This window comes from Cephus cinctus, unplaced genomic scaffold (assembly GCF_000341935.2).
Source record: "Cephus cinctus unplaced genomic scaffold, Ccin1 Ccin1_scaffold1343, whole genome shotgun sequence".
NCBI lineage: Eukaryota > Metazoa > Arthropoda > Insecta > Hymenoptera > Cephidae > Cephus > Cephus cinctus.
The window spans coordinates 140,865-167,904 of record NW_014333756.1 but is presented as its reverse complement, the minus strand read 5'-3'; the positions used below and the strand labels follow the sequence as shown (position 1 = coordinate 167,904).

Genomic DNA, 27,040 nt, shown 5'->3' with positions numbered 1-27,040 from the left:
AAATTTCGTAGAAAGACAAATTCTTTGTCAATTTGTTCCTAATTTTTATAATACGCATTCGTCGTTACATTTCGTAGTATCAGTGAATTATTCAAGTGATTTTTACATAACGTAACGCGATCTGTTAAGAATAGTTTAATTTTTACGATATAATGTGAAAATAGTGCTTTTCCGGAATGCAGCGATCATTTCATATTTTATTTAACGAAGTGTATCAGATCCGTGGATTAGATCATCTTTGTGTGCGAAACTTCTGAAGAATTAACTCAACAATTAAGATGATGGGTAAGTGTAAAAATATTTATTTTACATTATTACAATATGGCACTTTTATACGAGTGCATGAGTATTCTCGGCACGATGTCACGTATTTTTTGTCCGGCCGCGTGGTGAGTTGCATTATGCTGATAATGTCAATATTACACAGAATTGTTGGCAATTGAAACGAAGACCATTTGATTTTTCCTAGCTTAAATTATCAAAATATTTAAGTGATTTCAGATGAGTTTATGCAACTACTTACTTATGTATGACACTGTAGCTCAACTGCAGTTTAAAATTTTTTAATTCTGACTCGCAAGTACTTGGCTCTGTTAAGTTAAAAAAAATATATTTACATCCTGCTTTTGTTTCTTCAGCAAAAACTAAAATCACATTCGACATAATTTTGATTTCTTTTTAAGTTCAATTAACACTTTTGAATGTTTATATTTAGAATTAGTAACATATTATTTACTCAGAGTGTTATATTTTTGTTATATGATCCTACAGGTTGAGGAATGTCTTTTGATTACCAGATTATAATACCTCCGAGTAATTTTTTTGTTTTTGCTTGCTTCATTTTGATAATTTTAAACATTCGTAAACCTTGTTGCACCTAAGTTGCATACATAAGTCAGACATGAAGCTTGTCACGTGTGATTCTTTGTCCCTTTGTTTACTACTTTCAAATGCTGTCACTAATGTCATTCTGGGATCAATATTATACATGGCATATGAACATAAATCCTGTAAAAATAATATTATATGATATTACTTCACATCATAAGTGCAATAGTTATAAAACAGAGGTTGCATACCTTTAAACTCTTATTATAAACAATCTTATCTACAGCAAGAAGATCTGCATGGCGTTCTTTTATACCCTTCCTAATATTATCCCAGTGAACTGATGGTTTTTGCATAAACATCTAAAACAAGGTAAAATTAGATTCATTAATATTTCAGTACAAATGATCTGTGTTCAATATCTGCTTTTTGTAGCTTACACTAGGACAGCTAACTACTATTGAAAAGCTTTCAGATATGTCAGGTTCTCTTTTCGGATGTTTATACCCAGGACCTGAATTCTCTGCTCCTCTAGAGTCAAAAACTATTAAGACGGCTATCACGTCATATTTTCTTTGGAAACTTTGCAATCTAAAAGTATATATTAGATAAAATACAAATTACTTTACTTAAGAAAATCATACGTACTTATGATAATAGTCAACATTTTGTTTGCTCATGATACTTCTCATCTCGCCAGGGCTCGCTTGTTGACTTAGTGTCGTATGAAAGTATAATGAACATTTTGCTAAAATGGCACTGCGTAATTTTACAAGCCATTGATAGAGTGCTGGTTGTTGGTTAGCTTTTAAGAATGTAGCGCCAAATCCTCTCTTCCATGACTAAAATCAGAATACATTATTTAACAATATGCAAATTTTGTATTATTTATAATTTGAGTTTACATACTTCTCTGCTTTGTAAAGTTCGTTCCCAAGCTGACATTCTAGTTTGTGCTCCGTAAAGAGCCATGAGTGATGGCAGAAATCTCCAATTTTGTACTTCCACGTGTGCTTTTATAAGCTGCACTAGTATTTCACATTCCAGCCTGTAAAATGTACAATAAAATGATAATATGCCGTTTGATATATTCTCATAAGTACCATACTCTGTCAACTTACGTTAAAGCAGCTTTGATTGCAGTAAGTGCCAAATGAGAACATGATAAGGAATGTGTCTCTACAATCGCTTCAATTGATTGTAGTAAGTCCTGGTGCCTCATTACCTTACTGTTAATGCTCATATTGTACATTTTTTCATAGCTGTAAATAATGTATATCAAAATCAAACTTAGGACATAGATAACCAATTAGCAATTGGAAATTTAGTACTAACAAATCTATGAGTTGTATTCTTGCTGCTATGAATTGACAAAGTTGGCTTGAGACTTCAGCCACTGTCGCACCCACAGCATTTGTACCACTGGTCATTTCTTCTAATCTACGTAGATCAGCTCTCAAGGCTTCATACATAGTTTTCAAGGAATTCTGCCAAGTTACGAGTAGATAAATTTATAAACAGTCCAACCAAATGGTTGTAGATAATTTCAGGAAATATTGTTTACATCTTTTCTAAGGAAGCCTTTGTTTTTTGTATGAAGAAAACCTAAATCAGTATAAGAGCGCTCTGCAACTGCTACTTGGGGAAGATGCAGTAAAAGCATTCCCCAAGGTCCCATTTGTAACAAACGACATGATTCCCTCTCTTTTTCCTGAAAATGTAAACAAAAAATGGAAATTTACTACAGATTGTGATTTAGCTTCTTATCTCTGATTATGAAACTTATACAGAAGCTTACATACCACTGACTCCTTTGCCTTGTCGAAGCAAAGTTGAGTCACTTGAGTGAAAAATGTATTTAGAAACTCTTCCTCGTGATCCATTCTTTATTTTGGCATTTTATTAAAATATTCCACGAAAATACAGTAGCTCATCGCTCAAACTCACGTTTCGCGGTAAATAGATCCTTTTAAGGTTATGGTTTCACAAGATAATCAATAAAGAATATACTCATCTAAGTGTTTCCTCTTTTATTAGAAATTGATAAATGTTATAAAGTCTTTACACAGTGTATAAGATAAATTATTATTGTTGGTGAAGAGAATCGACTAAAAAAATCTATTAACATGTTTTTTAATTTTCACAATAATAAGTCGTCTGCTCGAAAATATCAAGCTTGCAATCACTGATCGATTACTATCGAATACGAGATACCACTTATCTCGATATGGAAAAATATGATTTTTAAAATTTTTGACAAATTTATAATTGCCAACGAGTTTTGAAATAGCAAGAACGTAAATAAAGAATCATTGGATGAAATAGGATTCGCATATGCCTTATATTTTGGTACACTTATATTCATAGGTTATGTATTATAAAACAGATACTAAAATATTATAAAGTCATTATTGCTCTCTTGAGAGCCTTTTCTTTGTTACGCCTGTTCTTATTTTTCTGCCTTCTGTTTCTGGATGCATCTTTGAACAATTGAATTCCATCACGATCTTCTATTATACGTTGTACATATGCCATACCATGCAAATTGTAACCTACAGTGTCCTGAAATAAATGTTAATAATTTATTGTACCACTGACCTCAGTTATTAATTGCAGTAGTAAATTTAATCATAATAAAAAAACATTACTCTCAACGTTGCTATTCGTTGCATAGCAAGAGCCTTGACAGTTTCTAAAGTAGAAAGTAGTTCCTGGCTAGCAACTATAGGTCCATGATGTGCCTGTATCAAGCACAAAGATAGTCTGGCTAATAATTCACTCTGATATTCACTTTCCAATAGCTTTGGAAGCATGCGTAAGATTTCACAGGCTGCGGAATACGGTAGCAAAAGTAAAGCTTCTTCTAGATCACTGTAAATTATCGAGATTATTGAAATCCATTAATATTAAATTATTTCCTTCGCACAGTAAGTAGCTAGTTACCTTGCTTTAACACGTTTCATAGTTTCCAAAAAATATTCTTGGGTATTTGTGCAATTTAGAGCTTGCATCAATGCTGGCGGTGGTGGTGGATGCTTTGGAGGTACAACACCTGCCAATTCTTCTTCATATGCTTTCGACACCTCTAAACACTCTAATATCAGTTCCGCCTGAGAACAGAATTTGCATTAAAATTTATATTACTGCAGTTTACAGAATATATCATTTCTTACCGCTTTTTCACTGTTCACAGTTTTCCTCGATGGAAGAAGCTGCTGCTTCTGTCCTTGAACCACTGTTGTTTCTCCAGTTACTAATTCCTTCTCTTGTTTCTCGCGTTCCTCTTCTGCTTCATCTTCCAAAACTAAAGGTTCTGATGATCTTTCATACAATCTAACTACTTTGTCAGATCCACATGACGCGACGTATATTCCATTAGGAGATACTGCACAGTTCCAAGCTTCACCCGAGTGGCCCTTGGATTACAAAAATTTGTATATCATAATTAACTTGGAGCGCTAATAGTATTTTTTAAAATTGGATATTTCACAATTACTCATTGCTTACTTGCAGCGTTATGATTTTTTGGAAATTGTCAGCATCCCACTGTTTGACTTTTCCATCTTTACCACATGTAAATAAATAATGAGTCTTCGAAACGAACGCAAGACCAGTGACAGAGTCATCGTGAGCAAAAATAGACTTGTGACAGTCTCCATAATCCATGCCCCAAATTTTAATATTGCGATCAGCTGACCCAGTTGCTATTAGAGTAGAATCGCTGGATATATCCATACAAAGAACCGGAAGTTTGTGACCGTAGAGTGAGATGAAGAACTGGGAATAGAATATGATTAATTATTAATTAGATTTATATTTTCTTAATGACGACTATTACCTTGAACGTATCCAAGAAGAATACTTTGACAGTGGAATCGAGTAACGAAACAGCAACAAAGCGACTGTTAGGACTAATTCTGACACAGAGTACACTCTCTTCCAGTTTTAGAGTTCTTGAGTGTAATACAGACAGGACCTTGGCTTTTGATTGACTATCAGGATCATCCACGAGTTCAAAATTCCAAAATTTTACTGTTTGGTCTCCTCCACCACTAGCTACTCCTCTCTGAGAAGAAAATTATCCTTGTGCGTATATTAAGAGATTTTCGATTGTGAATATTTAAAAAATTTTGACTTACCATATCCGGAAAGAGCGTGACACTCCACAATTCTTTAGAATGGGCAGGCACTTCCTCTAGTATGTCACCGGAAGCTATGTCAATGATCAGCATTTTTCCATCTTTTAATCCAACTATTAAATGTCGGTCACCCGGGACGAATGTTGCTGTTAGGGCGTAACCACATGGCACAGTTCGCAAACAAGCTAATGATGGTCTGCATAAAGGGTATATCGTGTTGAGAAATTATATTAGGAGTACCTGATTAGTTTTGTCATTTTTGGATACTCACCGATTCCATAATTTAACGGAATCTCCACTGGCAGTTGCAAAAGCTAGATTGTCAGAGCTGAAGCAAACTGCTCTGACATCTTTGCGATGACCATGTGAAGTAATTGTACGTAAACACCTCACTTCTGGATCATTATCTGCTGTCATTATTGAGTGTAATTCGATACTGTTATTATTAATTGCCACACAAACCTATAAAAACGATAATACGGATCGAATTTTGTTTTAATAGGAAAGGAAAGAAATTTATTATTCATTTTTAACTTACTCGAAGTTCTTCTCCTTTTCCTATTATTAGGTCCAATCCTTTAGCTTTGTTTTCTACTTTGATAGGCGGAAGTCTCTTCACTTCATCTTTCAAAGATGATGATGATGATGATAGGTCAGGTATGACGTCCTCTGTGGAGTTACCTTCCCTGTGCAAAAGATAAATGAAATAATTTTTCCTGGAATTGTATGCTTAATAAAAAATTATTTTTTAATAGAACATACTTTGTAGCCTTCTTTCTTTCTTTTTTCAACCGTTTTGCTAATCGCATTTCAACCTCCTTTTGCGGTAAGAGGCGAAATAATTCCACTGTATTATCCACGCCATGAGAAGCCACGATTTGACCAGTAGCATCTGCTCCTAAGGAAACAACTCGTCCGCGACCAGATCTTAGAATGCTACCAAATTTCTCACAGCGTAGGGGATAATTCTAATAAAATTATTGATTATGGTTAAAGTAGATTTAAGCAATGATTTGCATTAATGAAATTAGAGTAGAGATACTTTACGTTGTCGTGAACTTCATCTTCGTTGTTAATTGTCAAATCATTAACAGCAGCACTCAAGTCACCTTTCTTGGTATCAATAAAGTATACTTTCCATACACGTAGTTCATTGTCGTTGCAACCAGTCACCAAATACCGGTCGTCTTTTACTAACGTTAGACCCCAAACCTAAGTACATATTACAAACATTATACTTTCATAATTGTGCGAACAATGCATAATTTAGTTGAACAGTATTTTATTTCTACCTCTGATCTGTGCCCAACAAGTGTTCTGAAATTATGTTGAGTATCAAGATCCCAAAACTTGACATATGTATCTTTACTGGAGCTTATAAGAATATTATGTTCTTTCATAAAAACAGCTTTAGTTATAATGCCTTTATGACCAGACAATCGACATACACCAGTTTCTGCCACAACATCCCACACAATAATATCAGTATCCTAAAAATCAAATGTTTGGTAAACATTTAGCAATCATATTACTAATTTTCAATGTACCTTTGATCCAGAAGCAAGACGGTGACCAAATTTATCATAAGCCAGAGATGTAATTTCAGACCTATGACCCATAAATGTACTAATATTCTCTCCTGATCTCAGATCAAACGTTCTTACTGAACCATCAGCATAACCAACAGCAACATGACGTTTATTAGGTGACGCAGCTATGCATGTTGCATCTGTATTTTCTCCTATCAGTACCTGAGCCTGTGACACAATATAATTAATAAGAATTTTATTAAAAACTTAAAAAATATTCTTAACATAATGAAACAATTAGCAAGACAACAGGTGTTAAATAAAATATAAATCTACCTTTTCTCCCAGTCGCAAGTCCCATATTAACACATGTTCACAGGCTCCAGCAGCCACAAATCTACCTTCTTGTCCTTCTAATGTTACGAAAACCACATTGCACTTAGGACTAGCTATTATATTTAAATTACCGGCAGGAACATAACGCAGATATTGCTTTGTCAATCCCATTTTGTACACTACTCAAGAATTGCATGTGTATATCACAAAAATCTTGATTCTGTAGCTAGGCCTCAAACTTTTTCTGTAATCTATTTTTTTTTATTAGCAATAGTTTAGTATAAACTTCCTTCAAAAATGGCCACTTTATTACTTGTATCACATTAAATATTAAATAGAGTATTTCTCGATTCATTCAATCTCAACATAAACAACTTCTTGAATGAGGTTACCAAGCCCACGTGGTATCGGTATGTACTATGGTTCCGCGCTCTAAAGGAAATGCAACATTTTCATTGGTGCTTTTCCGTTTGCTGACGTCAAATACTCGTATTTGCAATATACAGGGTGCACCAAAATACTGCAATGTATTAGTACGTGCAGGGTTATGAAACTGGATAGAACATTGATACAACACTGATATACAAGTCATTGAAATATCTTTATTCAAAAACAAATTCGTTCTTGGATTTGATATAATAGTTACTTTGTTCCTAAAATTGAATCAGGGTGAAAATTGAAGGGTCCTTAATAAAATTTTCGCAATCAGCATATCCTCCTCTTTTGAAAAGGAGCGAGGACAAGATCGTGCTAACGAGTATATCTCAAACTACTCTGAATTAGTCTCTAGTCTCGTGTATAAATGCAGCCAATAACTAGTTATATTAGTGTAACAGAAAGTGGAGTAGAATTATTAACATAAAAACTCAATAATACACTGTACAAGTTCTTTTTTGCGCATCTCCCACAAATTATCATTTTGCGAGAATCGAACAAGTTTTATCGTTAACGAAAACTTGTACACATTAAAGAAGCAATCGCGCTAAGGGGATTCCAAGGAATCACGCATCTTCCCATTGCTCTGTCCCTGGTTGTTCAATAAAAAGAGGAACTGTCAAATAAACTACACAGTAGTTTTACATAGTGCTGAAGAGACGACCGAATTTTTAGAACATTTTAATTCGGCCGGTACTGCACGTTCAGGCGGAAAAAGCATATCCGTCTGTTTTTACCTGTTTTTTTTCTTTCTCAAAATTCCTATTTTCTCTCTTCCACCAGTTAGGAATAACGAAACTAAAGGCACTGATAATTAAGTATTATTTTTTTTTGTCAGACACTCTTGTCTTCGTTTGTCCAGCAAGAATCTTCAGCGATCGACTCAGTCATATCCTTCAATGTCCATCTGTGTCAGAAACGCGGAGGAATATTTATCATTGAATTGCGGCCGAGAAAAAGTCTAATAAACAATCGCACAACTCCTCGGTACGATAAAGAGAAAAAATCTTGCTAGGACGTACGATTATCGATAAATTCGTATGCAAACTATCGTAAAATAAATACACAGTGCATTTGATCACGTGCGACTCTTGATTAATTCGATTATCTTATAATCGTCATATATATCTTTTTTTGTCATTGCTCCTCTCGATTTCCGACCAACGAGCACACATCGTTGACACGTGATTTATAAATCTTCATCGGACTGATGTAGTTTCTCTTGTGTCTCTTCGTGACGTGTCTCAAGCGATCAACGTACTCGTCGATGAATCCTGCGAATGCACCTTGTGTCTCCCATAATTGCAATGGGACTCAGCTAATACAAAGGAGCGTTCATCCGTTATTTTGAGACTGGGGCTCGATAGTCTGCTCTCCGATGTGTATAGGCTGAGTCAAGGTATTTTGAAACCACATCATCCAGTTGCTCAGGTAGTGGCTGCCCAATTGATTATCAGGATCGTCCCTCATCTGCACATTGTTTAACTCTTCAAAACTGCGAACGGTTTGAAGCTCAGTGAAATTGCTTGCCGAATTGGCGCCATGCATCCTTAATTCCTTCTTTCTACGGGCGTCTTTTACTAACCTTTGCCTGCGCTCCTCCTCAGTTTCAATGGCAGACCTGGTGAACCGCATCTCCTGAGCTCTCTGGGCGTCCCGACGCAGTCTCTCGCGTCTCTGCTCCTCGGTCTCCTTGGCGTATTGATTTAGCCTTGCCTCCCGTCTCTTGGCAGATTCTCTATCCAATCGTTCTCTACGTTGTTCCGGGGTCTCACTCGCGTACAAGGTCATCCTCTTGAACCTCCTCCTCTCGGCTTCCCTATCCAATCTCTTTCTTCTCTCTTCCGGCGTCTCATTGTACATCCTGTATTCTCGTTTACGTGCAGCCTCGGTATCCAGTCTCTTGCGTCTCTGCTCCGGTGTCTCGTAATACATTCTCATTTCCCTCCTCTTGGCAGCCTCCTTCGCTAACCTCTGTAGCCGCTGCTCCTCGCTTTCTTCTTCCGATAGCTTCTTCCTCTTCTCTCTCATGCACTCTGCTTTCCTTCTCAATCTTTCCCTGTAATCCTGACGGGGCTTTGCCTTTATTCGCGCTCTGCGCTTTGGCTTCTCCGTCCCGTTTAACTTGCTCTCGTTTCCTTTGTAACTCTCCACGCAGCTCACCCGCAGTATGCCCTTGCGCTTGGCCAAGGGCGCTATTGTTGAGTGTGGGTCTGTGCCTGACGCATCTAATCGGTGCTGCTTACCACCCTTTGAGATCTTCAAACGCAGTCCTGGATCCTCGTTCGCCTCGCACAACCATTCCGCGGTGTAGGTCGTCTCGTTTCCGATTCCTTCTCTCTTTATGTTGAGATTTAAACCCTCCAGAAATTCATTTGGGATTGTCACTGTCGGGATACTGTAATTCGATGTGTGAATGTGATCCTCACCGTCAACAAACACCTCCGTCGCTTGATTCATTCGCCTCTGCAGCTCCTCGCTTATAAAATCTGAATCTAGTGCTCTTAAATTTATCGGATCCGACAGAACGCTGGTTAAGGCGGTCACGTCTGTCTGCTGTTCGTTACTTATGCTCGAATCTAATGAACTTAAACCGCTAAAGTCGCAGGTGGTTATTTCCTCGCGTATCGTCGATCCTCTCGAGTTATTATTACTCTCCTTTATCTCTATTGCACAAAAGTGATTGGCCTCCGTGATGACTTCCGCATCGCTCGACTCTGAATCTCGCTCTTGATCCTCTGGCTTCACGTACACGGGGATCAAGTCTGAAGACGATTCACCTATCCTTAGATCAGCACGATTTATTTCCATGTCCCTGTAACACCACGATGTCAAACAGTTCCCGCTGAAACGAGAAACAGATAATTCGATATCATCGAAGTTCTTTCGCAATTACGTCAGAGACTAAGCAGTCGTTAGTGGGATGGAACAGTGTTATTATAAAAAAAAATAAATATCAAAATTAAGTGATTTAATTTTACACGAGTAAATCTCAATTACACACGGTTTAATCAAGAGACGTTGATGGGCTAGATTTTTTAACTGAAAATCTATTTATTTTCAAAGAGATGATATACTTTGTTACGTCAGTGGTACCTGATCTTGATCAAATGGAGAAAAAGCGGTGATCAATAAACTTAGCCACAAAGCCAAAGGATAATATCAATAAAAAAAAATATCCCCCACCTGCGTATCGTCTGCTGGTGACAGCTGATTTCAAGATGGCACTGGTATTATTTCAGGCCAGTGTGTTTCGTAGTCCTTTGTACTGTCCTTGTCCATCTCTAATAAAGCATCTGCCATCCTTGTCACTTTCTAGAAATTCAGTCTTTTACGAGTGTCGCTCTCGCGAGAGATTCACTCCGCGATGTTCCGGATTTATTTCAATCTCGTTGAGATTCCCGAACGTCGTCGCGTATCCACGTCGCGCGTCATTGCTGAAAATGGTCGAGCGACTTCCAATTTAGTTGCGCATGCGCAGACGAGCTGGACGCCTTTCATGCGGGGTCGCCTTTAGCATCGGCATCGACGACTTTGGTCGTTATACGATAAGTGCAGAATTCACTTTGGTACCAGAATCACAGGTATGCACATTTGTTCTTCATTTGTTAATTAATACAGTAATTAGGATAGCCCAGACACGAACTCACTTTTCAATATAAACAAATTATATGTATTTCCTTCACAAGTTGATTGATATCTTTGATAATATCTTGATCATTAGTTTACTGTTTTTTTTATGTTTTAAAAAACGATAATATCTGTTTCACGTAATTAAAAAAAAACGCTTTTATCACCCTCATACAAAGCAACAAACAACAGTTACCGACTGTCGATAATGAGTTTTTAGTGTCGGTTGTAAAGTGTACTAATTTATTGTACACGGTATCATAGCTACATATACGCAATTTGTTACGGTCCCATAAAGTACTGTAAAAATCGTTAAAAAAAAACAATACTAAGAGATAGTGCTGTTGCTAAGCTGTTTTACCGAGAATAGTTATTTATCATCTGTAAGAAAGGAAGAACGGAGGCTTATACGTGATATCCAACTGCTTGCAAATGTCCGACCAGGAGTCACGCTGTGTTCCGAATAAGTTGTAATGATTTGCGATAGTCGGTACTGTTTGTTTTCAAAAAGTATCGCGCGCCTCGAGTTTTCGTCAGTCCTTTGAATAATAAACGTCTTTGATTTCGTTAGTGAGGTCCATATATATAAATATATACATATAACGTATACCATACTCATGCATGTATCTCTTTTGTAGTCCGTGGACTACAACGGTTCCGACCTGCAGTCTGTATAAGCAGTTCCTTACAGTCCGTATAGTGACAGGAGTCGGGATGCGAGGGATGCTTTTTTGCAGGACACTCGTGCTGAGGGATACGTGCCCTGATAATTAAGACATTTCCATTTAGAGTTGACGATCGCTGACGTGTAGACGAGGGTCGCTCTCCGGGGCTACACGTTTTCGGCGTGCTTATCGTAAAAAATTAATCAGCATGCATCGTATACGTAATTAATACCATACACGTCGTAGAAGCGAATTGGAAGATGATAAAAACATGCAATTTTGTTTTTATATTCATAAATAAATTTTGTTTACGCATAGAAACATTACGGTAAGTACGACGAAAAAAATTTCCTCATTAATTGTAATTACGTAGCTGTTGACGTGTGGCGATATCGTGCTGTCTTTGGGTAATTAGTAAAACTGATAATAACGACGGCCCGTATACGTAATTCGTAATTGATTCTTAATCCAAAAGAATGATTCATGGCGTCGAGGCATTTATAATTGATGAGATTGGTAAACTCGTCGTCGAAGTCGCGCTCCCTCGGAGCGCCAAATTCGAATGCAGAGCGTGGTCCCCCGGAATGTTGGCAGGTCTCTTCTTCGCTTGACAAAATCATTAGGGGACTAAATCCAATAAAGGGGCCGTCGGCGGCGGCCCGCCAGAAGAAAACATTCTCGAAGAGACGGCCGGCTGCATCGTAATCGCCGTCAATGATATCGGACGTCGAATGCTCCATTCAGCTCACGCCGCCATTTGCCTCCGTGGTACGAGAACCCGTGGCGAGGTCTGGATCAGAAAAGTGCAACCTTTTTTATTTTAGCATCATTCCACTGCCCTTTGTCTCGCTATTAAGAATTAGTGAAATAAACTGGTAAGCAATTTCTCTGTCGAATTTTTCACAAGTATACCAAATATCAGAAACGATAAAAAACCGGTTCGAAAGTGATGCTCGTACAGCGCGCGTAATCTTACGAAAAATTGATTGCGCGCATGCGCACTCGACAGCTTCTCCTATTTCTTCGTTACACCGGCATTGGCAATGCTTTCGACCGTCTCCGCGTACTTTAGAGTTTTCCAACAGACACTTTACGCATTCCGTACGATCCAGGACTAAAGTTTCTTTCACGTATTTCTTTCCGGGCGGCTGTTCCGTTTCCCGTGGATGTCACATTTATGACTCACTGGGTGTCCTCGAGTCTTCGCAAAGTGACACTCGGCATCCGTAGAGCCAGCGTCGTGGTCGTCCCTTCCCCGTTACCTCGTTGCTCGGATATTGATATCAAAGGTAGGAGAATATATCCCCTCCAGGAAAAGAGGCTCGATATAGAGATCGGTATAGATGAGCAAAACAAAATATTTGCACGGAGCACAACTGAGTAATGGATATCTTTATTATCGAGGAGAGCTCGTTCGGCCAGTGGAAGTTGAAATCGGCTGCGTACGTTCAAGCACAGACTTCTCGTCTCTTTTCCTTCTCTCTCTCTCTCTCTCTCTCTCTCTCTCCATCTCTTCTCTCTATGTACATCTTGGGTCCACGCAACTTCTCTCACGGAGTCCGTTTTACCGTCGCTCCGACCGGAGAACTTCGGTCCAATTGGTCGGCCGGCATAAATATTGATGAAAACGATATATTTATACGCGAACGACAAGTCCCGCGGTTAAAAACCTGGGAGATTTATCGGGACGCGCTCTCGCCCCGACAGCCATTTCTGCTTCGATCATACATCAACTGATCGACGATAGCTTTCGATCTCTTGAGATCTCCTTTTGTCGCAGACGATCGGCTCTTTAGGTTAGAACCGCGGCTATGTCGGTTAACTAAGAGGCGACGGTGGCGCCGTTTTTCATATCGATTCAACGCGGGATATTTGAATTTCAATTTCTGACGGTTCTCACGATTAGTATGAAACCTTTGAGAAATTAATGTTTTCTCCTTCCATCCAGTGTGTCGATGTACTTAGGGTACCTGTATCCCCGTACTTGTTAAACTTTTAGGTACGGAGGCGTGCGCCTGCGCACTGGTCGTCAGCTATACTATACCGATGCGAATCCCCAAGATTATCCACGTAATTAACTTGTCTCACGGACAATTGAATGGTTCTCCTTACAAGGAAATCGTGCCTTGCAGACTATACTCGCAATCCTATGCGGTATTAATACACGAGCGCCATACGATCGTTACGGATCTACAAGTACTAACGTCGAACCGGTACCATACACACTCGGGCACTTGGCGATTTTTCATAATTCGTACAAGACCGTGAATCACGGCTGCGCCCCTTGCTCGCGCCGGGGAATACGGTTACACTGATTAATTAGCGAATTAATGCCGAGGCTCTCGTCCCGTTGCGAAACGCGTTACTTCGCATTAAACGATTCGCCATCTTTGCCGCTTCTATATATATATATATATATATATATATATGTATTTGTATACCATATCCTCCGGTTACCCCAGACAGGAATGATTTTTAAATTATTTTCATTTTCCGCCTTTTTTTCTTCTTTTTTATTCCCGAGAGAATACGCAACTGTACTGTCAAATAATACACGGCAATATTACTTCGGTAAAATGATTTATGCGACAAAGAATGTCACGTCTAGTCGTGACTTTAAGTCATTTTGAGGTTAAAATCCACAGTGGACTTTGTTATGTCGCTCGTCGTGGATCAAGACGAGCTCGAATTACGAGCAAACCGCCATTTTGTATTCACTTAAATTCTTCAGTTCGGAATGACCACACAGTGTTTATTTTAGTAAGGCAAATTTTCAAATTCCGCGCCGGCACCATCTAATTGTAGTGGAAGTAGGTGTATGAAAGGAAATAGAAATAGTACTCGAAGTATTAGCATTAACATAATATTACCCTATTTGCATATGTATCTATTCGCAAAGGTTAAGGTTATGCACCTAATTGATGACGACTCGGCAAATACAGTCGTCTTATATGACTATAAAGTATTTTTTATGGCGTGATCACTGTACCGTTTGGATTTCGCGTAATGGACGCCACGCGCCTTGACGTCGCGGCGTCGTCACTCGAATTGTCTTCTGTTGTATATTATATTGCGTCAATGACAATCAACGTCATCGTTCTTGCCGATCCTACCTTGTAACTATAGTATCGTATGTAGTGAAGGTTGACGGATTAGCATATGGGCTCCTGGGGTTTTGACAGTCATTTATTATTGTGTAGTCAATGTACAATAGTTATGGCAATAGTGAATAGACATTGTAAATAATCGGACAGTTTTATTGTATGACGTAATGATTTGATTTGAATGATATGTTATTAGAGACTATTGAGAAAGCGAGAGAGAAAAAACGAAACAAAGAAAAGGTATTGTTACTTCCACACGTTACAGTGATTCGTTCGCGTTCGCAACGAACACGTCGTTCTCTAAGCCACAAGAAAGGAAGAACAAAAAATTTAGGTAAAACCAAGCAAAAAGTCACTAGACTGATTCTAGTGATTTTTTGGTGATTCTAATAATTCAGTGATTAAGAGTTGGTAGACAGTGCCAGGCATGGCGTGACGTATAGCGTGCCTAACACTCCGACTGTATGAATATTGAATGGAAACGCGAGGCTCATGTGCGCTGTAATTTGAAAAGATAAAGTTTCTTGATCTTTTTCCAGGAGCGACTCCTCTCTCATTTTTGTATTCATTGATCCGCCATGTCTTCCTACGGACAATAGGGCATTAGGCGTTAATTCGAGTCTTTCTGGATCCTCCAGACTCAGAAACTTGCGGTTCCAGCTCGTCCTCCATTTATTTATTTTCATTTACCTCGTATGTCTTTTTTTTTAAACTGACAGACGTTCTCGATCATCCATACACGTGGTGGCTCTTCTACGAGAGCAGAGTCGAACGTCCTGCCTATTACCGTTGTGGAATTCTATTTTCTCTTTCTTTCTTTCTTCAATACACGGGTGCTTTCCTTTGGTACTTCCCTCTAGTGACTGTGCGAGTCTTGTTCTCGCGATTCAATCTCAATTTGATCTCAGAAGAAACACAAAAGGACTGGTACACCTCGTGCCTGTACCTATGGCGAAGACAGAAGAAATCGTTGAAGGTTGACAGATCGTTCCGTTATTCTCTGGGTCAAGTTCCGGGGATTCAAAAATATTTCTAGTTCTTTCTCTTTCTATCACTTACTCAGTGCTTACCTCTTCTCTCTCACTCTCTATCTCTCTCTCTGTTCATCTCTATGCGCGGCTCCTTTCCATGATGGTGATAAATTTCGCGCGGAATAACGTGCAAACGGCACATTCATCCGCGAATGATATACGTGTCGTTTAGAATCATAAAACATCGTCAAGATGTAAGTACGAACGTTAACACGAGTACTAGAGACCCTCTCTTCCGCCTGTGAATCTCCTGGGCGATTCCGCCGTTGCTCGTACTTACGGACAGCCGAAGGAATACCACTGTCTTGTATATTATGAGAAACGACTGCCGTACCTTAAAGTTACAGGAGAACGGTATAAATACATCAGCAAGATACGAATGCTCTTGAGCATACGAATTCTTTTAAGAATTCTTCGTGAGTTTACGTCACCAAAAGTTACTTCCAGAGATTATTCGCGTTGAAATCAATCATCGATCGCGAACACTCAAGAAACGTCAGCCGCAGCGACAAAACTTATAGGCTAGTATAGACGGATACCTACGGCCCGTCGGTAAGGTAGAAATATCCTTATCTTCGGAGTACAACGTTTTCCTCAAGCCTGCCACACACTTTTCTGTAAAATTGAAAATTCCTAAATGCCACCCAACAGTCAAGGGTGTCGAGGAGACACGAACGAATCCAACGTTGTGGTTATGTGCCCAATTTATTACGTTACAGAAGGTGGCCTGTCATTTGGTAGTTATTTTACGCTTGTATCTTATCCCTCTCACTCTCTCTCCGTCTCCGTCGCTCCTTCTCTCTCGCACACGATAGCCCCCTGACCCGTTTCTCCCGGGTCTTGCGGTCTCTGTAGTAAATTGCCGTGACGACTTTTTTCAGCTTTATTTTTTTTCTCACGTCACGACACCTCAACGTGAACGGAAACGCCATGCGTGCAGTCCCAAAGAGTCCTTTGGGATTCTGCGAGATTTTTCTCAGGAATCGATTAACCTCCAAATCACGGACGACATCCTCAATTTTTTGCCCCTCTATTCTCCGACCTCCCCATTCGCCCCCTCTAGCCGTGTCCATCCATGACTATCCTACAAATTCATACGCAATGTCCTCCTACGTCACGTACGAAAATATCCATCTCACAATTACATATATCTCTAACAAAACTGTTATAAGCTATTTCGACAATGGCTCAGCTCACCATTGGACCCACTAGTATTCTTGATGGGCAACAAGTATCTCCGTAACCGGGGCAGGGTTAAGAGCGTTATTAATGCCGTCGATAATTCACATCGTTGGCCGTAAACGCGAGTATTATTGTAAAGGCTCAAAGTGCCTCCCATAAGTCATTCGAACAATGCTACGTGCGCGGAGGTATTATTTGCTCCACCTCCGCAGCATCCACAGCATCCCGGAGTCGAAGGATGATCTATGCGCTCGGACACTCTTCACCTTCCTGCACCTTCCCCTCCAGATACTTCGTACCCGGTACTCCTTTGGCGCAATTCTATTCCTTTTTTTTAAGGTGCATTCACAACGTCACCTCGAGCTTCGCTGGCGCGCTTACCAACGCACGACAGAGTCACCTGTTGCATCCACGTGGCCTTTCATCTACCAGGACTCCTTCGTACCACGTGCGTGGATATCGTAACTGCAAAGATAACGACTTACACACACGCGCGTCCCCTCAGAAAGGGATTCGCTAATTATTCTGATCCATGCAAATATCTTCAACTCTTCTGACAGGGGTTACTTAATCTTCGCCCGAAGATCGACGCCAATTTCCGATTTCATAATAAAGCATCCTCGCGATTTATTCTTATACCGACGAGATGGGAATAAAGTTTTTTTTTTTTTTTTTTTTTTTTTTTTTTTTTTTTTTTTCTATGAATTACCCACCGGGCATAAGTCACGTGTCTACAGGGCGGACACGCAGTGCTGGTAATCATGCATCATAGTCCCATACGTACGGTACTTACTGTTATCACTTTATTTCCACCGTCTTTAATTAACGTTCCTTCATCATCTCGATTTTAATTCATACTTATGACTATACGCGTGTGTTTATATACGTGCGTATACTTCGTTCAAAGTTAACACGCGTGTCCAGTCGAATTTTGAATTTTCCTATCTCACAATCAGATACCAATCGACAGTCGATCCCGTTGGGTCGACGATTTTATACCGTTTCTCCCATAGGGATCATTAAGCCGGCCGCGCATGCAGCGAACTGTAGCCCGCTCATGTGGCACGGCTCTGGTGTGGATAATTAGCGGTATCTTTTTGCCCTTTGTTAAGTCTACTCGGGCAGTAGTAGTAGTCGGTGGACGCGTCCGGGTTCAGCCGGCCATATTTCACGGCGTGCTCGTAAGTAACTGCCTAGCAATCCGTATAGCTATAGGTATTCAGGTGTGTATACACACGCATATATATATATATATATATATATATATATATAGGTGCCTATGGCAGCAATCTGAGAGAGGTAGCGATAAAGACGCGTAACTGGTACCTGGCGTTGCGTTATTGCTGGAAACTCGAGGAGTCCTGGAACATGGTGAGAATGGTTGAAGAGAAGCGGGGGGTAGTGGGTGCCAAGGGAGGGGGGGTATGAAGGGTGGTAGGAAGACGCGAAGAAACGAGGTACGATTCGACCTCGACCTTAGGTATTCTATACTCTTTATTCTCATGGAGTGGACCCGATAGCTCTAATGGGCCTTAGGTACATATATATATATACATATATATATATATATATATATATATGCACTGCGAATTACGGACTAATGCAATTGCTGCATTCGAGAGGACGAGCAGGAAAGGGGAGGGGGGAGGGGGTGAGATGGGAATATTTTCTTGTAGAATGCAAAGAAAAGGGTGAACGAAAAATGAATTCTTCACGATCGGTTCAGATCGAACTAGATTCTAGGGATTTTTTGAAATTTTGTTTCTACCCTAGGAATTATTGGTTTATGGACTTCTTTTTTTTTTCTTCACTGCGTCCATGTGCATTGGATGAGTGGTGTGGACGTAGGCTTTAAGTGCATACAGGTACTTTCAAGGTAAATGGTATAAAGACGCGCATATGGGCTGCGTAACGATTATTACCTGGTAATTGATCTGCCTTTGAGAATTTGCAACCTTCCTCGACCAATCGCAATCGCCGTTCGCACCTATGAAACTCCCCTTATTAGCTTGAATTAAGTGGTTAACACTTTGTTTGATATCAGGCATGGAACCACGTATTATGTTGTTATCGGGTTTTAGCAAATTGCTGGTATCGCTGAGGAGGTGTCTGCTTGATTTGTTGTCGGTGGGAGGGAAGGGGATGGACGGAGTTTGTTTACGGCTTTCTCTCGTAGCAGGTTGGTAATTTTTTTTCTTTAAAAATTTTTTTTTGTTTACGTTCTTTTTTTTTAATATAGCCTCCCTTTTCGTTCATACCTAAAAATCAGTCGTGTACCATGATCCGCAGCGTTGAAACTTGGATTCTATCGATAGCCCAGTGCTGATTTTGGATGGGAGCTACTAATCTGATCCAGGGCATTCGAAATGATCGTGCTAAGTTTTTGGTTAAATCGGGTAAAGGCGATAACGAACTTTTACCGGTGACCTTTCGGCCGCCATTTTACATATTTCCAGGGTGTGGTGTTACCGTGTTGGTGGTACGTGATTTTTTTTTTTTTTTAACTATCGGTATGCAAAAGCTTAGCTCGGATCGTTCGAGGAGAATCCATGACTTTTATGCTCGTAATCTCATTTATGATCGTGTTCGATGAAATTATAACTGGCTTCGGGTAATTACGCGCGCTGTTTCCTTTCTTTCTTTCTGTCCTTCGAGGGTAGGTTAGATCGTAGCGATGATGCTTCCCATGAACGCTGCGCAGCCGGCCACATGCTCGTATTCAACGCTCGTCGTAGCTGGTCGTAGTGGCAGTCGTAAAACGGCGCATTCCGCCAATCATCGGTGTATCGGTATAACGCATGACCTTTGAACCAGCCTAGGCCGTAACCTAACTCGGTACCAAGGTCGCATTCAGCTGGAATTACGTTACGTTAATGTAGCATTATATATTCAAGCTTTCACATACGGAATAAAGTGAATTTATCTATATAATAGATATGTATACAATGGATCGATCGATCGATAGATCTAAAATTTGTTTAAGCTACTCTTAGGGGTAAGTAGAATTTTTGAATTTTTAAATGATTTTCGATACCTATATGATCCAGTAATTTCTTTGAGTCGGATAACCCTTTATATATAGATGTATGTATGGGTATCGATCGATCGATCGATCGATCCTCCTCATATGTGAAAAACTACGATCTCTCGAGCGTGAATAATCGAGGAATCGTCTGCAATTAACGGTAATTGCAGGTCGGCTCTGAAGGGCGTTGGCGTAATTTAATTTCCTTATTATAAAGGACGAATTAAATAGCGCGTGCTCTTTGATTTATTATACGAGGGGAATCCCCGGCGAGGTCGAGGTATTTTCGGATATTTTCACGTGTACTTGAGACAATATCCATAAAGCATCGTGGTTAATTGAATTTGTTATTCTTCGTAGGTATCTCTACCTTATCGGCAGAGTTCATCCGCGTTATTGTTATCTTTCTCTGCTTTGACTTTTGCTTCCCTTATCTGTTACGTGTAATCGTAATAAAACTGCCCCGAGATAGAAAAGGATCTTGAGATTTCTCATTTCACAGATTTTAAATGTGGAATACACCGAGAATCCAGTAACTGGAAATTTTCTTCCTTCTGCTATTCATCTTCTTCTTCTTCTTCTTCCTCTAGACGGTTTAACCTCTGCACCCAACGAGAAGGAGAGGCGTGCCCAATGGCTAGGGCTTTATTTCCTCTCTGGTAAGGCACTTGCACCTGGTTATATGCAACGCGTTATCTGTGAACATTCCAATTTTTCAAAAAAATGAGTATCAGGGCGATGGCGACGTAAATAATAAAAATATATAGCGTTAAAAAAATGAATATTCAAGCAAAAAAGTATAGGTTATCCGTAGGATATGATTCTCTGTACTGTTTGGTACTTGCGGTATACGTACGTTTATAGGTTAGGTATGTCCGCTTTGAAAAAGAAGATTTCCTCTCGTTCTTCGTAGATGGAATCCCGCGGTAGAAAAAACTCGCGATGGCACCGAGCTGAACGTGCCAACCTGTAATTGTTCTCCGATGTAATTGCCGGTGTGCGACGGCATCGCGACGCTGGAAATTCGTGCTCGCCGCGGCCGGGTTTACCTTTTGCCTTATATATCTCGAATCATCGTCGGGAGTAATGGAGGACGCAAGAAGTGCTCACCTCACGGAATTTACGATGGCTCAACGTGCATCCGCTGGGCAACCTCTGTTACACGTGGACGTGGATATTTTCGTCAAATTGTTCCTCCCTTTATGATTAATCTGTTGATACGAATGAAGTTTTCGTTTTTTGGAACACCATGAATTCAATCGATACTAGTGCACTGTTGTGTATGATGCAAGACAAGTAAATACACTAGCGACCAATAATCGTCCTTCCTGTTGATAATATAATGGCATTAATTTAAAATAGTATTTGGACGAGTATCTTTACTACCAGCTGTACCTGCCTATCTTTTTAAATGGATCCCGTGAAACTTCATTTTTTTTACTGGAACAAGAGTTCAGCTGAGGTCGATTTCCTAAAGCAACCAAGCCAGGCGAAGTCGGTGGTGAAGTGTCGAAAAACGGCAAAGAGGTTAGCAGAGAAGAGTAAAGGCTTCTTCTCTTTTGGTTGAAATTGATGGAGGCACGAAGTGTCACGTCCGCGGTTGAACAACGGCACGTATCCCCCTGGTGCTGGACACAGATAGAGGAAGGTAAGAGAAATAAGGTAGGAGAGTCCAGGCGAGTAGCCGAGAAGAAGGTAGTAGATCGGAGGGAGGTAGGAGTATGAGCGTAAGGGTAGAGAGAAGAAGAAGAAGAAGAAGAAGAAAGAAAGAGAGAGAGAGAGAAAGAGATAGAAGAACAGTGGAGAGTTTCGATACGTTTATGGAGAGGTTCTCGAAGTCGAACCCATGGAACAAGGGCCGGGGACATAATTATCCGGGAGTCAAGGAACCCGCAGGAGCCGTTGTAGGAGCCGCAAGAATCTTATTCTCGGCTTGACTGCGCGAGGAATCCGAAATGTTCGGAGGGCGCATTATCTTCTTGCTACACCCGTGCGCCACGCGGATTCCGCGATACCCTCCGAGCGCATCCTTTCTCTTTGTCAATACTGGCTATCTTCTTCTCTTGGACCCCATCCCGTATCTCCCTGTTTGTCTCTGCCACGAGTAACCCTTGGATCTGACTTTACGTATAGTGGTCCCGGCCAGCCATCTTGTAACGGCTCACGACGCACGGCCGTTACCAAATTTAAATACCTACCGTGCCGTGGCACGTATCAGTCAAGGGATACGTAAGTGACCTGGAGAGTACGAGCGAATGAAAAATAAAAAAGACATTGTACAGCGAGACAGTGAGAAATAACGTATACGAGTAAAAAGATGTGACAGACTTGAAGGAGCGAGTGAGCGAGAGGTTAGGTAACTTGTAGAAGTGGTGACTTTAGGCGAAGAAGTGAGCGATGTTCCATTGACAGGGGATCGCGGCGTGATATACGAGCGAGAGATGCGTCGCCTGCAATTAGCCAGGATGGACTGCTTAGTGTTCACCGGTGTTGCTGATCGTGCTGCAACGTGGTGCAACCATCCGCGAGCGGCAGAAAGGGGCTTCTCTTTATCATTCTGTTGCTCTTCCTGTGTCGCGGGACATTAGTTGCGCGCATGCGCAGTACGACGACGCTCGAGGCGCCCTCTCTGGGTGAATTCAAGTATTAATCCGGCTGTGTACACGCAGGTAAGAAGCCACGCGAATGCCCAACACTCATCACGCCATACCGAGGTCTCCTTTTTGCCATAGGGTGAGAAATTGAAAAGTGGCTCACGGCACGATTGAGATTTTCGACTTTGCCACGAGTCGCGAGCGACTCGAGCTCACGATCTCTCGATACCTCGATCCCGTCTTCGATTCGTTGTAACCTATTTTACTTTTGTATGTTTAAGGGATGCAAGACTGTATACTTGTTCCACTTGAGGGTTGGTTACAGTCAAGTCCCGTAATCCCCATAGTCGGTATGGTGGTAACGAGTCGAGATGGCTGGGAACATTGGCGGTGCCACTTCAAAGCGGGAATCCCGCGCAATCAGACCCTCCTCTTCTCTCGCTGGCTTGAAAAACCGAGCGGGAGTCCTCGCTCATGGGATGAAACGTGCCAGCAACAGGAGAACCGGACAACCAGCGACCAGCTTGACCGTTCACTGTGCAGTCCTTATCTTTGGCTGCGCTTTACAGGTTGGCCACATTATAAAAGACCATACTCAAATCATGGAATATCTTAGTACCATCGATTCCATATAAGGTATGGTGTCTTAAATGTGATACTTTTTTTTCTTCTAATTCTCATGAAAATTTCGTCGCAGGTCATTAAGTTATTTACGTCATTTATCGGACACTTTTTTTTTATTTAACTGAAATTCAAGACGCCATTAAAAATGATCTCTGCGAAATAATGCACTTACCGAGTCGTCGAGAAACGTCGTTTGCCACTAGGCGAAATACCAATGGCGCGTACACGTGCAACTCCTGTAAGCTTTGCCGACATCAGAGATTTCCTGAGTATATCCATTTACGGACTGCAGATTACTCATGGCGATATGAATAGTTATCCACGGTAATTGGTAAGAGTAGGCACTGCCTGAAGGTGGGTTACTGTTCTTTTAAATACTGCCAACCGCGATATAGCTACAAGCAATTGCTAGATACGTAGCTATGATTTCTATAATTTACATTTTTATTTTACAGATCAGAAGACTTTCTCTCCCATCTCGCATGTGCATCATTTAATACTTAACCGTACCGATGATGGGACTCATGGATCTTTACATCTGGTCTAATTTTTCATTGATGACTACAGAATTATTCTATCCATAATGTTGGTTCACGCGTGGCTCGCTATGCTCGGTTCACACGACTCCCAGGAAATATGCGGATCGCACAGTATAAAACCAATCGTTCCTTCTGGCGCTCCTGGTATTGTCGGAATCCAGTTTAAAATCTACTCCAAATCGCTGGCATTTAATATACGTAATTGCGCCGTTTATTCCGGTTTCCCCTGGGAGCCATGGACATGTCCGATACCAATGCGCATGCGCGACTCGAGGGTCGCTTGGGAGAAATTGTTGAGAGTTTTCTTAAAATATCTTCAAACCAACCGCATAGAGATCCGCGTTTTCATCGTCATTTTAAACTTGGCCTATCTCCTTCAAGTTTTTATGAACATTATAGTATATCCATGAATTTTCATAATCGCCGCTTAAGAACTTCTCTATTTTTCTGTCAAAGCCAGACTCAAGGTCATTTCATATTAGAAAGAAACTTTACCGCCTTTAAGATCCCATTTGCATTTACGCACTCGTGACGATACACGCGCGACAAATCGTACCGAATACGTTTTAAATAAATTTTCGACAAAGTTTCAGTCTTCCAATTGCTAAGCAAAGTATCAACGACGAATTGACTCTCACAGCAATTCCCGTTTCCATGGCGTCCATTGCGCAAGGTTACCGAGATTATAGAAGGATGAAAGGCAAGGAAACAAAAAAAGAAGAAAGCCATACAAATATAAGAGAGAAAAAAATATTCCAACGAACAAGTAACCAATCAGTATCATTTGTCGTTATCTTAAATAAAGACATTCAATGCTTTTCTTACAGCTCCGTTACACCTGGTCATTGGTCGTCCAGGAACTGCAATGAGAATCAGCCCTAAGGCAGGGGACAGGCTTGAATAAAATGCCAGGAATACAGGAACGAAAGAGTGAAGGAACGAAGTGGAACCTATTTTATTTGATGCCACTGGTTTTTCATTCGACTCTCCCTATCGGGACGCCTTTGGCTCGCCAGAATTTTCTCAATAAAGGATGATGATGATGATGACGACGATGACGAGGATGATTACCGTCGTGAAACTCGCCGTTGCCGGTTGCCTTCCTCTACCTCCTCTGCTCGTCTCCATCGTATACATTTCTCTACTCATATTCAGCCATCTCCATCCTTCTGTCTTAACACGTAATGTACCCTTCTGTAAATTTCTTTTTTCCTCTTTTTCTTTATCTCGTCCTTTCTTTCTTTTCTAGCTCGTTAAAGAGCAAACAAATCGACGAGGTCGATGCCGAGGTCGGGATCTACGCTCGCTGATAGGAGGTCAGCCTACGTTGATTCACTGTTAGCCAGGATATGGACGTGGCTTCTGGGTGGTAATTAGCTCCAATCCCGGTAACAGCGTCGTATATCTCGCCGTAATTTTTACGCAGCTCTGGACCGACATGGCGGCCCCTCTGTTCATTATTGTTATGCCACCCTGTGCCCGACGTGATTTAATGGGGGTTAAACGTTACGAATATTCCGCGACAAAGAGTACCTCTAGTAGGTACTTACTCTGATGGCTACTATAACTGTATATATCTATATATACACATTGTATATAGGACTACGAGACATTGTTTGCTCATACAAATGAATAAGGATAACATTACCATGTTCCTTTATACCGATGTATTCTTTTTGTAATGACTCATCTACAGTAGTGCGATTGAAAATTTACAACTTGTCTCCTTATTCTTACGCTTTCATCATTCTTTACCGTTACTCTCTATGTCGCCATTATATGTTGTCTGAAGCGATGAGCAGACTGTCTGGTCCGAGCTGTCTGAGCCTGAGAAAGAATTCTTGAGAAAAAATAATCGGATCGATAGCTTCGGTGAGAATGGGGGGGAGGGAGGGGGTGGAGGGTTGAAAGAAAAAGAAAGAATACAAGACGTTTTGGTCAATGGAGTAAAGGGGTGTGTGGGAACCGTGTATCGTAGTAAGGGGTTGTAGAAGTTGGAGCAGTGTGGTGGGGATATTCATCAATGAAGTAGCTATCTATAAAAAGGGGGCCAGGGTGGGCAACCTCAGAAAAAACTTGTGGTCGGAAGCACAAAAAATACTAGAGTAGCCCCAGTGGTCCATATGTCTACGTATAACAGGTGCCTTATTAATTTTTCGAATATTGAATATTAGACTGAAAGGGCTGTTTACGGGGTCTCTTGGCTTTTTTATTTATTTTTTTTCTTCTTTATTCTCTTTTTTTTCTCATTCACTCCTTTTTATCTATCTGCGTGTCGGAAGGTCTCTCTGTTATTAGTCCTGGGCCTGACGGATGTCCGGGAAATGCATATTCAGGAGGATACACCATTTTTTTCTTTTTTTTTTTGTTGTACTTTGACCTTCATTTTATAACCGCAATGGAAACTCCTTTGAGTATAGGTACATATTATGTAATTGTACGTTTGTGGTTCGTGGCATGTAATTGTCTTTGTAAAGTATTGTTATTGAGGGGAAAAAAAAAGAAAATAAAAAAGATAAATAATATATCTTGCCAATAACTCTGCTCGTCCTGTTTAAGGTGTCTGCCGAATGACTCGTCGAAAAGCAAAGTTAGGATCCTTAATTGAGATGTCAATACATAACAGGAGTCATCGATTGGTCCGATCAATGACATTCGGTAGCGGAACGAGGGTCAGGTACGAGGACCTAGTGTACATTGACACAATCATTGGAAATCATTTGGACAATGACTTCCTACTTTCGTCAAAGAGAAAAACTCCCGAAGGGAAAGAGGAAGAAGCCTCCCACGTCGAAATTGGTGTGACTCTCGAAGATCAGTTTCTTTATTTACGTCTTCTGGCGAAACTTACCGTTCATTGGAATTCGTTACGTACCAAATGCGAAAGGACCTCCTAGTCTCCGTTTCTTAAGAATCGGTCCAATTTTGAATTTCGAAAGAGAAAAAAAAGGAAAAGACCAAAAATGATGATTTCAGTCGTCGAAATGATCAATTTGTTTTGTGTCTTGCTATTTTTACTGACATAAAAACCAAATAGGCTGTCTTTTAATAGTCGTGACTGGCTTCTGAGAGAAAGAGAGACAGAGAGAGCGAGCAAGTATTTATAAGAGAAAGAAAGAGAATTTTTGGGAGAAATTCCAATGTACTCTCAAATGTACCGTTACTGTTTTATTGACGAAACATTGAACGCGCCGTTGTCGCGCGTCTCAATAAATCAACGTCGACCGTGTGCAAGGACAAGAAATCCTTGCTGACAGGAATGCCAGTGGCCAATGGCAATGATGATCCGAACGGTAGTCTTCTTGGTGGCGGTAGACAAAAATTTAATAAGATATAAATTAAATTTTAATTTAACTGCCATTTCCTTATAGGCAATCAA

At 40.5% G+C, this 27,040-nt stretch overlaps 4 protein-coding genes and 2 long non-coding RNA genes across 14 annotated transcripts; 1 reads left to right on the top strand and 5 right to left on the bottom strand.

The window, feature by feature from the left end:
• The first annotated feature begins 86 nt into the window (after positions 1–86).
• On the top strand, positions 87–27,013 carry LOC112495131. 3 transcript variants are annotated; one of them, XR_003061370.1, is made up of 4 exons: positions 22,784–23,134; positions 23,196–24,842; positions 24,911–25,030; positions 26,221–27,013. XR_003061370.1 is itself a non-coding variant. In XM_025090282.1 (3 exons), exons 1-3 carry the CDS (start codon positions 279–281, stop codon positions 23,201–23,203), a joined length of 303 nt encoding a protein of 100 aa, XP_024946050.1. In that variant the 5' UTR covers positions 87–278; the 3' UTR covers positions 23,204–23,219. The 3 variants fall into 3 exon arrangements, 2 of the variants coding, with proteins under 2 accessions (XP_024946050.1, XP_024946049.1); XM_025090282.1 differs by lacking the exons at positions 24,911–25,030; positions 26,221–27,013 and adding an exon at positions 87–285 and having other exon boundaries at positions 22,780–23,067; positions 23,196–23,219; XM_025090281.1 differs by lacking the exons at positions 23,196–24,842; positions 24,911–25,030; positions 26,221–27,013 and adding an exon at positions 87–285 and having other exon boundaries at positions 22,780–23,187.
• On the bottom strand, positions 280–2,711 carry LOC107273045 (KICSTOR complex protein C12orf66 homolog). Its single transcript, XM_015750843.2, has 9 exons — positions 2,631–2,711; positions 2,393–2,539; positions 2,164–2,315; positions 1,950–2,090; positions 1,738–1,876; positions 1,477–1,670; positions 1,269–1,419; positions 1,080–1,190; positions 280–1,008 (listed from the first exon to the last, which is right to left on the bottom strand). The coding sequence occupies exons 1-9, from the start codon at positions 2,709–2,711 to the stop codon at positions 838–840; spliced, it is 1,287 nt and encodes a 428-aa protein (XP_015606329.1). The 3' UTR covers positions 280–837.
• LOC107273043 (WD repeat-containing protein 3) lies at positions 3,151–7,200 on the bottom strand. Its single transcript, XM_015750841.2, has 14 exons — positions 6,833–7,200; positions 6,515–6,724; positions 6,260–6,457; positions 6,015–6,179; positions 5,730–5,935; positions 5,506–5,653; positions 5,239–5,429; positions 4,968–5,163; positions 4,667–4,894; positions 4,336–4,605; positions 4,002–4,244; positions 3,772–3,938; positions 3,477–3,699; positions 3,151–3,390 (listed from the first exon to the last, which is right to left on the bottom strand). The coding sequence occupies exons 1-14, from the start codon at positions 7,001–7,003 to the stop codon at positions 3,226–3,228; spliced, it is 2,781 nt and encodes a 926-aa protein (XP_015606327.1). The 5' UTR covers positions 7,004–7,200; the 3' UTR covers positions 3,151–3,225.
• Positions 7,415–10,734, bottom strand: LOC107273061 (stress response protein NST1). 4 transcript variants are annotated; one of them, XM_015750860.2, is made up of 3 exons: positions 10,454–10,734; positions 8,853–10,112; positions 7,415–8,762 (listed from the first exon to the last, which is right to left on the bottom strand). In XM_015750860.2, the coding sequence occupies exons 2-3, from the start codon at positions 10,076–10,078 to the stop codon at positions 8,603–8,605; spliced, it is 1,386 nt and encodes a 461-aa protein (XP_015606346.1). In that variant the 5' UTR covers positions 10,079–10,112; positions 10,454–10,734; the 3' UTR covers positions 7,415–8,602. The 4 variants fall into 4 exon arrangements, with proteins under 4 accessions (XP_015606346.1, XP_015606343.1, XP_015606344.1 ...); XM_015750861.2 differs by having other exon boundaries at positions 8,596–8,737; XM_015750857.2 differs by having other exon boundaries at positions 7,415–10,112.
• LOC107272971 lies at positions 14,731–16,161 on the bottom strand. 2 transcript variants are annotated; one of them, XR_003061384.1, is made up of 2 exons: positions 15,726–16,161; positions 14,731–15,612 (listed from the first exon to the last, which is right to left on the bottom strand). It is a non-coding gene; the product is annotated as an uncharacterized LOC107272971 (long non-coding RNA). The 2 variants fall into 2 exon arrangements; XR_001539095.2 differs by having other exon boundaries at positions 15,737–16,161.
• On the bottom strand, positions 19,475–21,220 carry LOC112495132. Of its 3 annotated transcripts, XR_003061386.1 has the most exons (4): positions 21,015–21,220; positions 20,761–20,871; positions 20,275–20,600; positions 19,475–19,733 (listed from the first exon to the last, which is right to left on the bottom strand). It is a non-coding gene; the product is annotated as an uncharacterized LOC112495132 (long non-coding RNA). The 3 variants fall into 3 exon arrangements; XR_003061387.1 differs by lacking the exon at positions 19,475–19,733 and having other exon boundaries at positions 20,090–20,600; positions 20,954–21,220; XR_003061385.1 differs by lacking the exon at positions 19,475–19,733 and having other exon boundaries at positions 20,090–20,600.
• Positions 27,014–27,040: the final 27 nt, after the last annotated feature.

Bases quoted from the DNA above. Each gene is read 5' to 3' on its own strand.
- LOC107273045 (XM_015750843.2), bottom strand. From the start codon at position 2,711: ATGGATCACGAGGAAGAGTTTCTAAATACATTTTTCACTCAAGTGACT. The intron at 2,540-2,630 runs GTATGTAAGCTT...TTACATTTTCAG, and splicing joins ACAAGGCAAAGGAGTCAGTG to GAAAAAGAGAGGGAATCATG. The intron at 2,091-2,163 runs GTTAGTACTAAA...CATTATTTACAG, and splicing joins AGAATACAACTCATAGATTT to CTATGAAAAAATGTACAATA.
- LOC107273043 (XM_015750841.2), bottom strand. From the start codon at position 7,003: ATGGGATTGACAAAGCAATATCTGCGTTATGTTCCTGCCGGTAATTTA. The intron at 5,430-5,505 runs GTAAGTTAAAAA...TCGTTTTTATAG, and splicing joins GAAAAGGAGAAGAACTTCGA to GTTTGTGTGGCAATTAATAA. The intron at 3,939-4,001 runs GTAAGAAATGAT...TTCTGTTCTCAG, and splicing joins CTGTGAACAGTGAAAAAGCG to GCGGAACTGATATTAGAGTG.
- LOC107273061 (XM_015750857.2), bottom strand. From the start codon at position 10,078: ATGGAAATAAATCGTGCTGATCTAAGGATAGGTGAATCGTCTTCAGAC.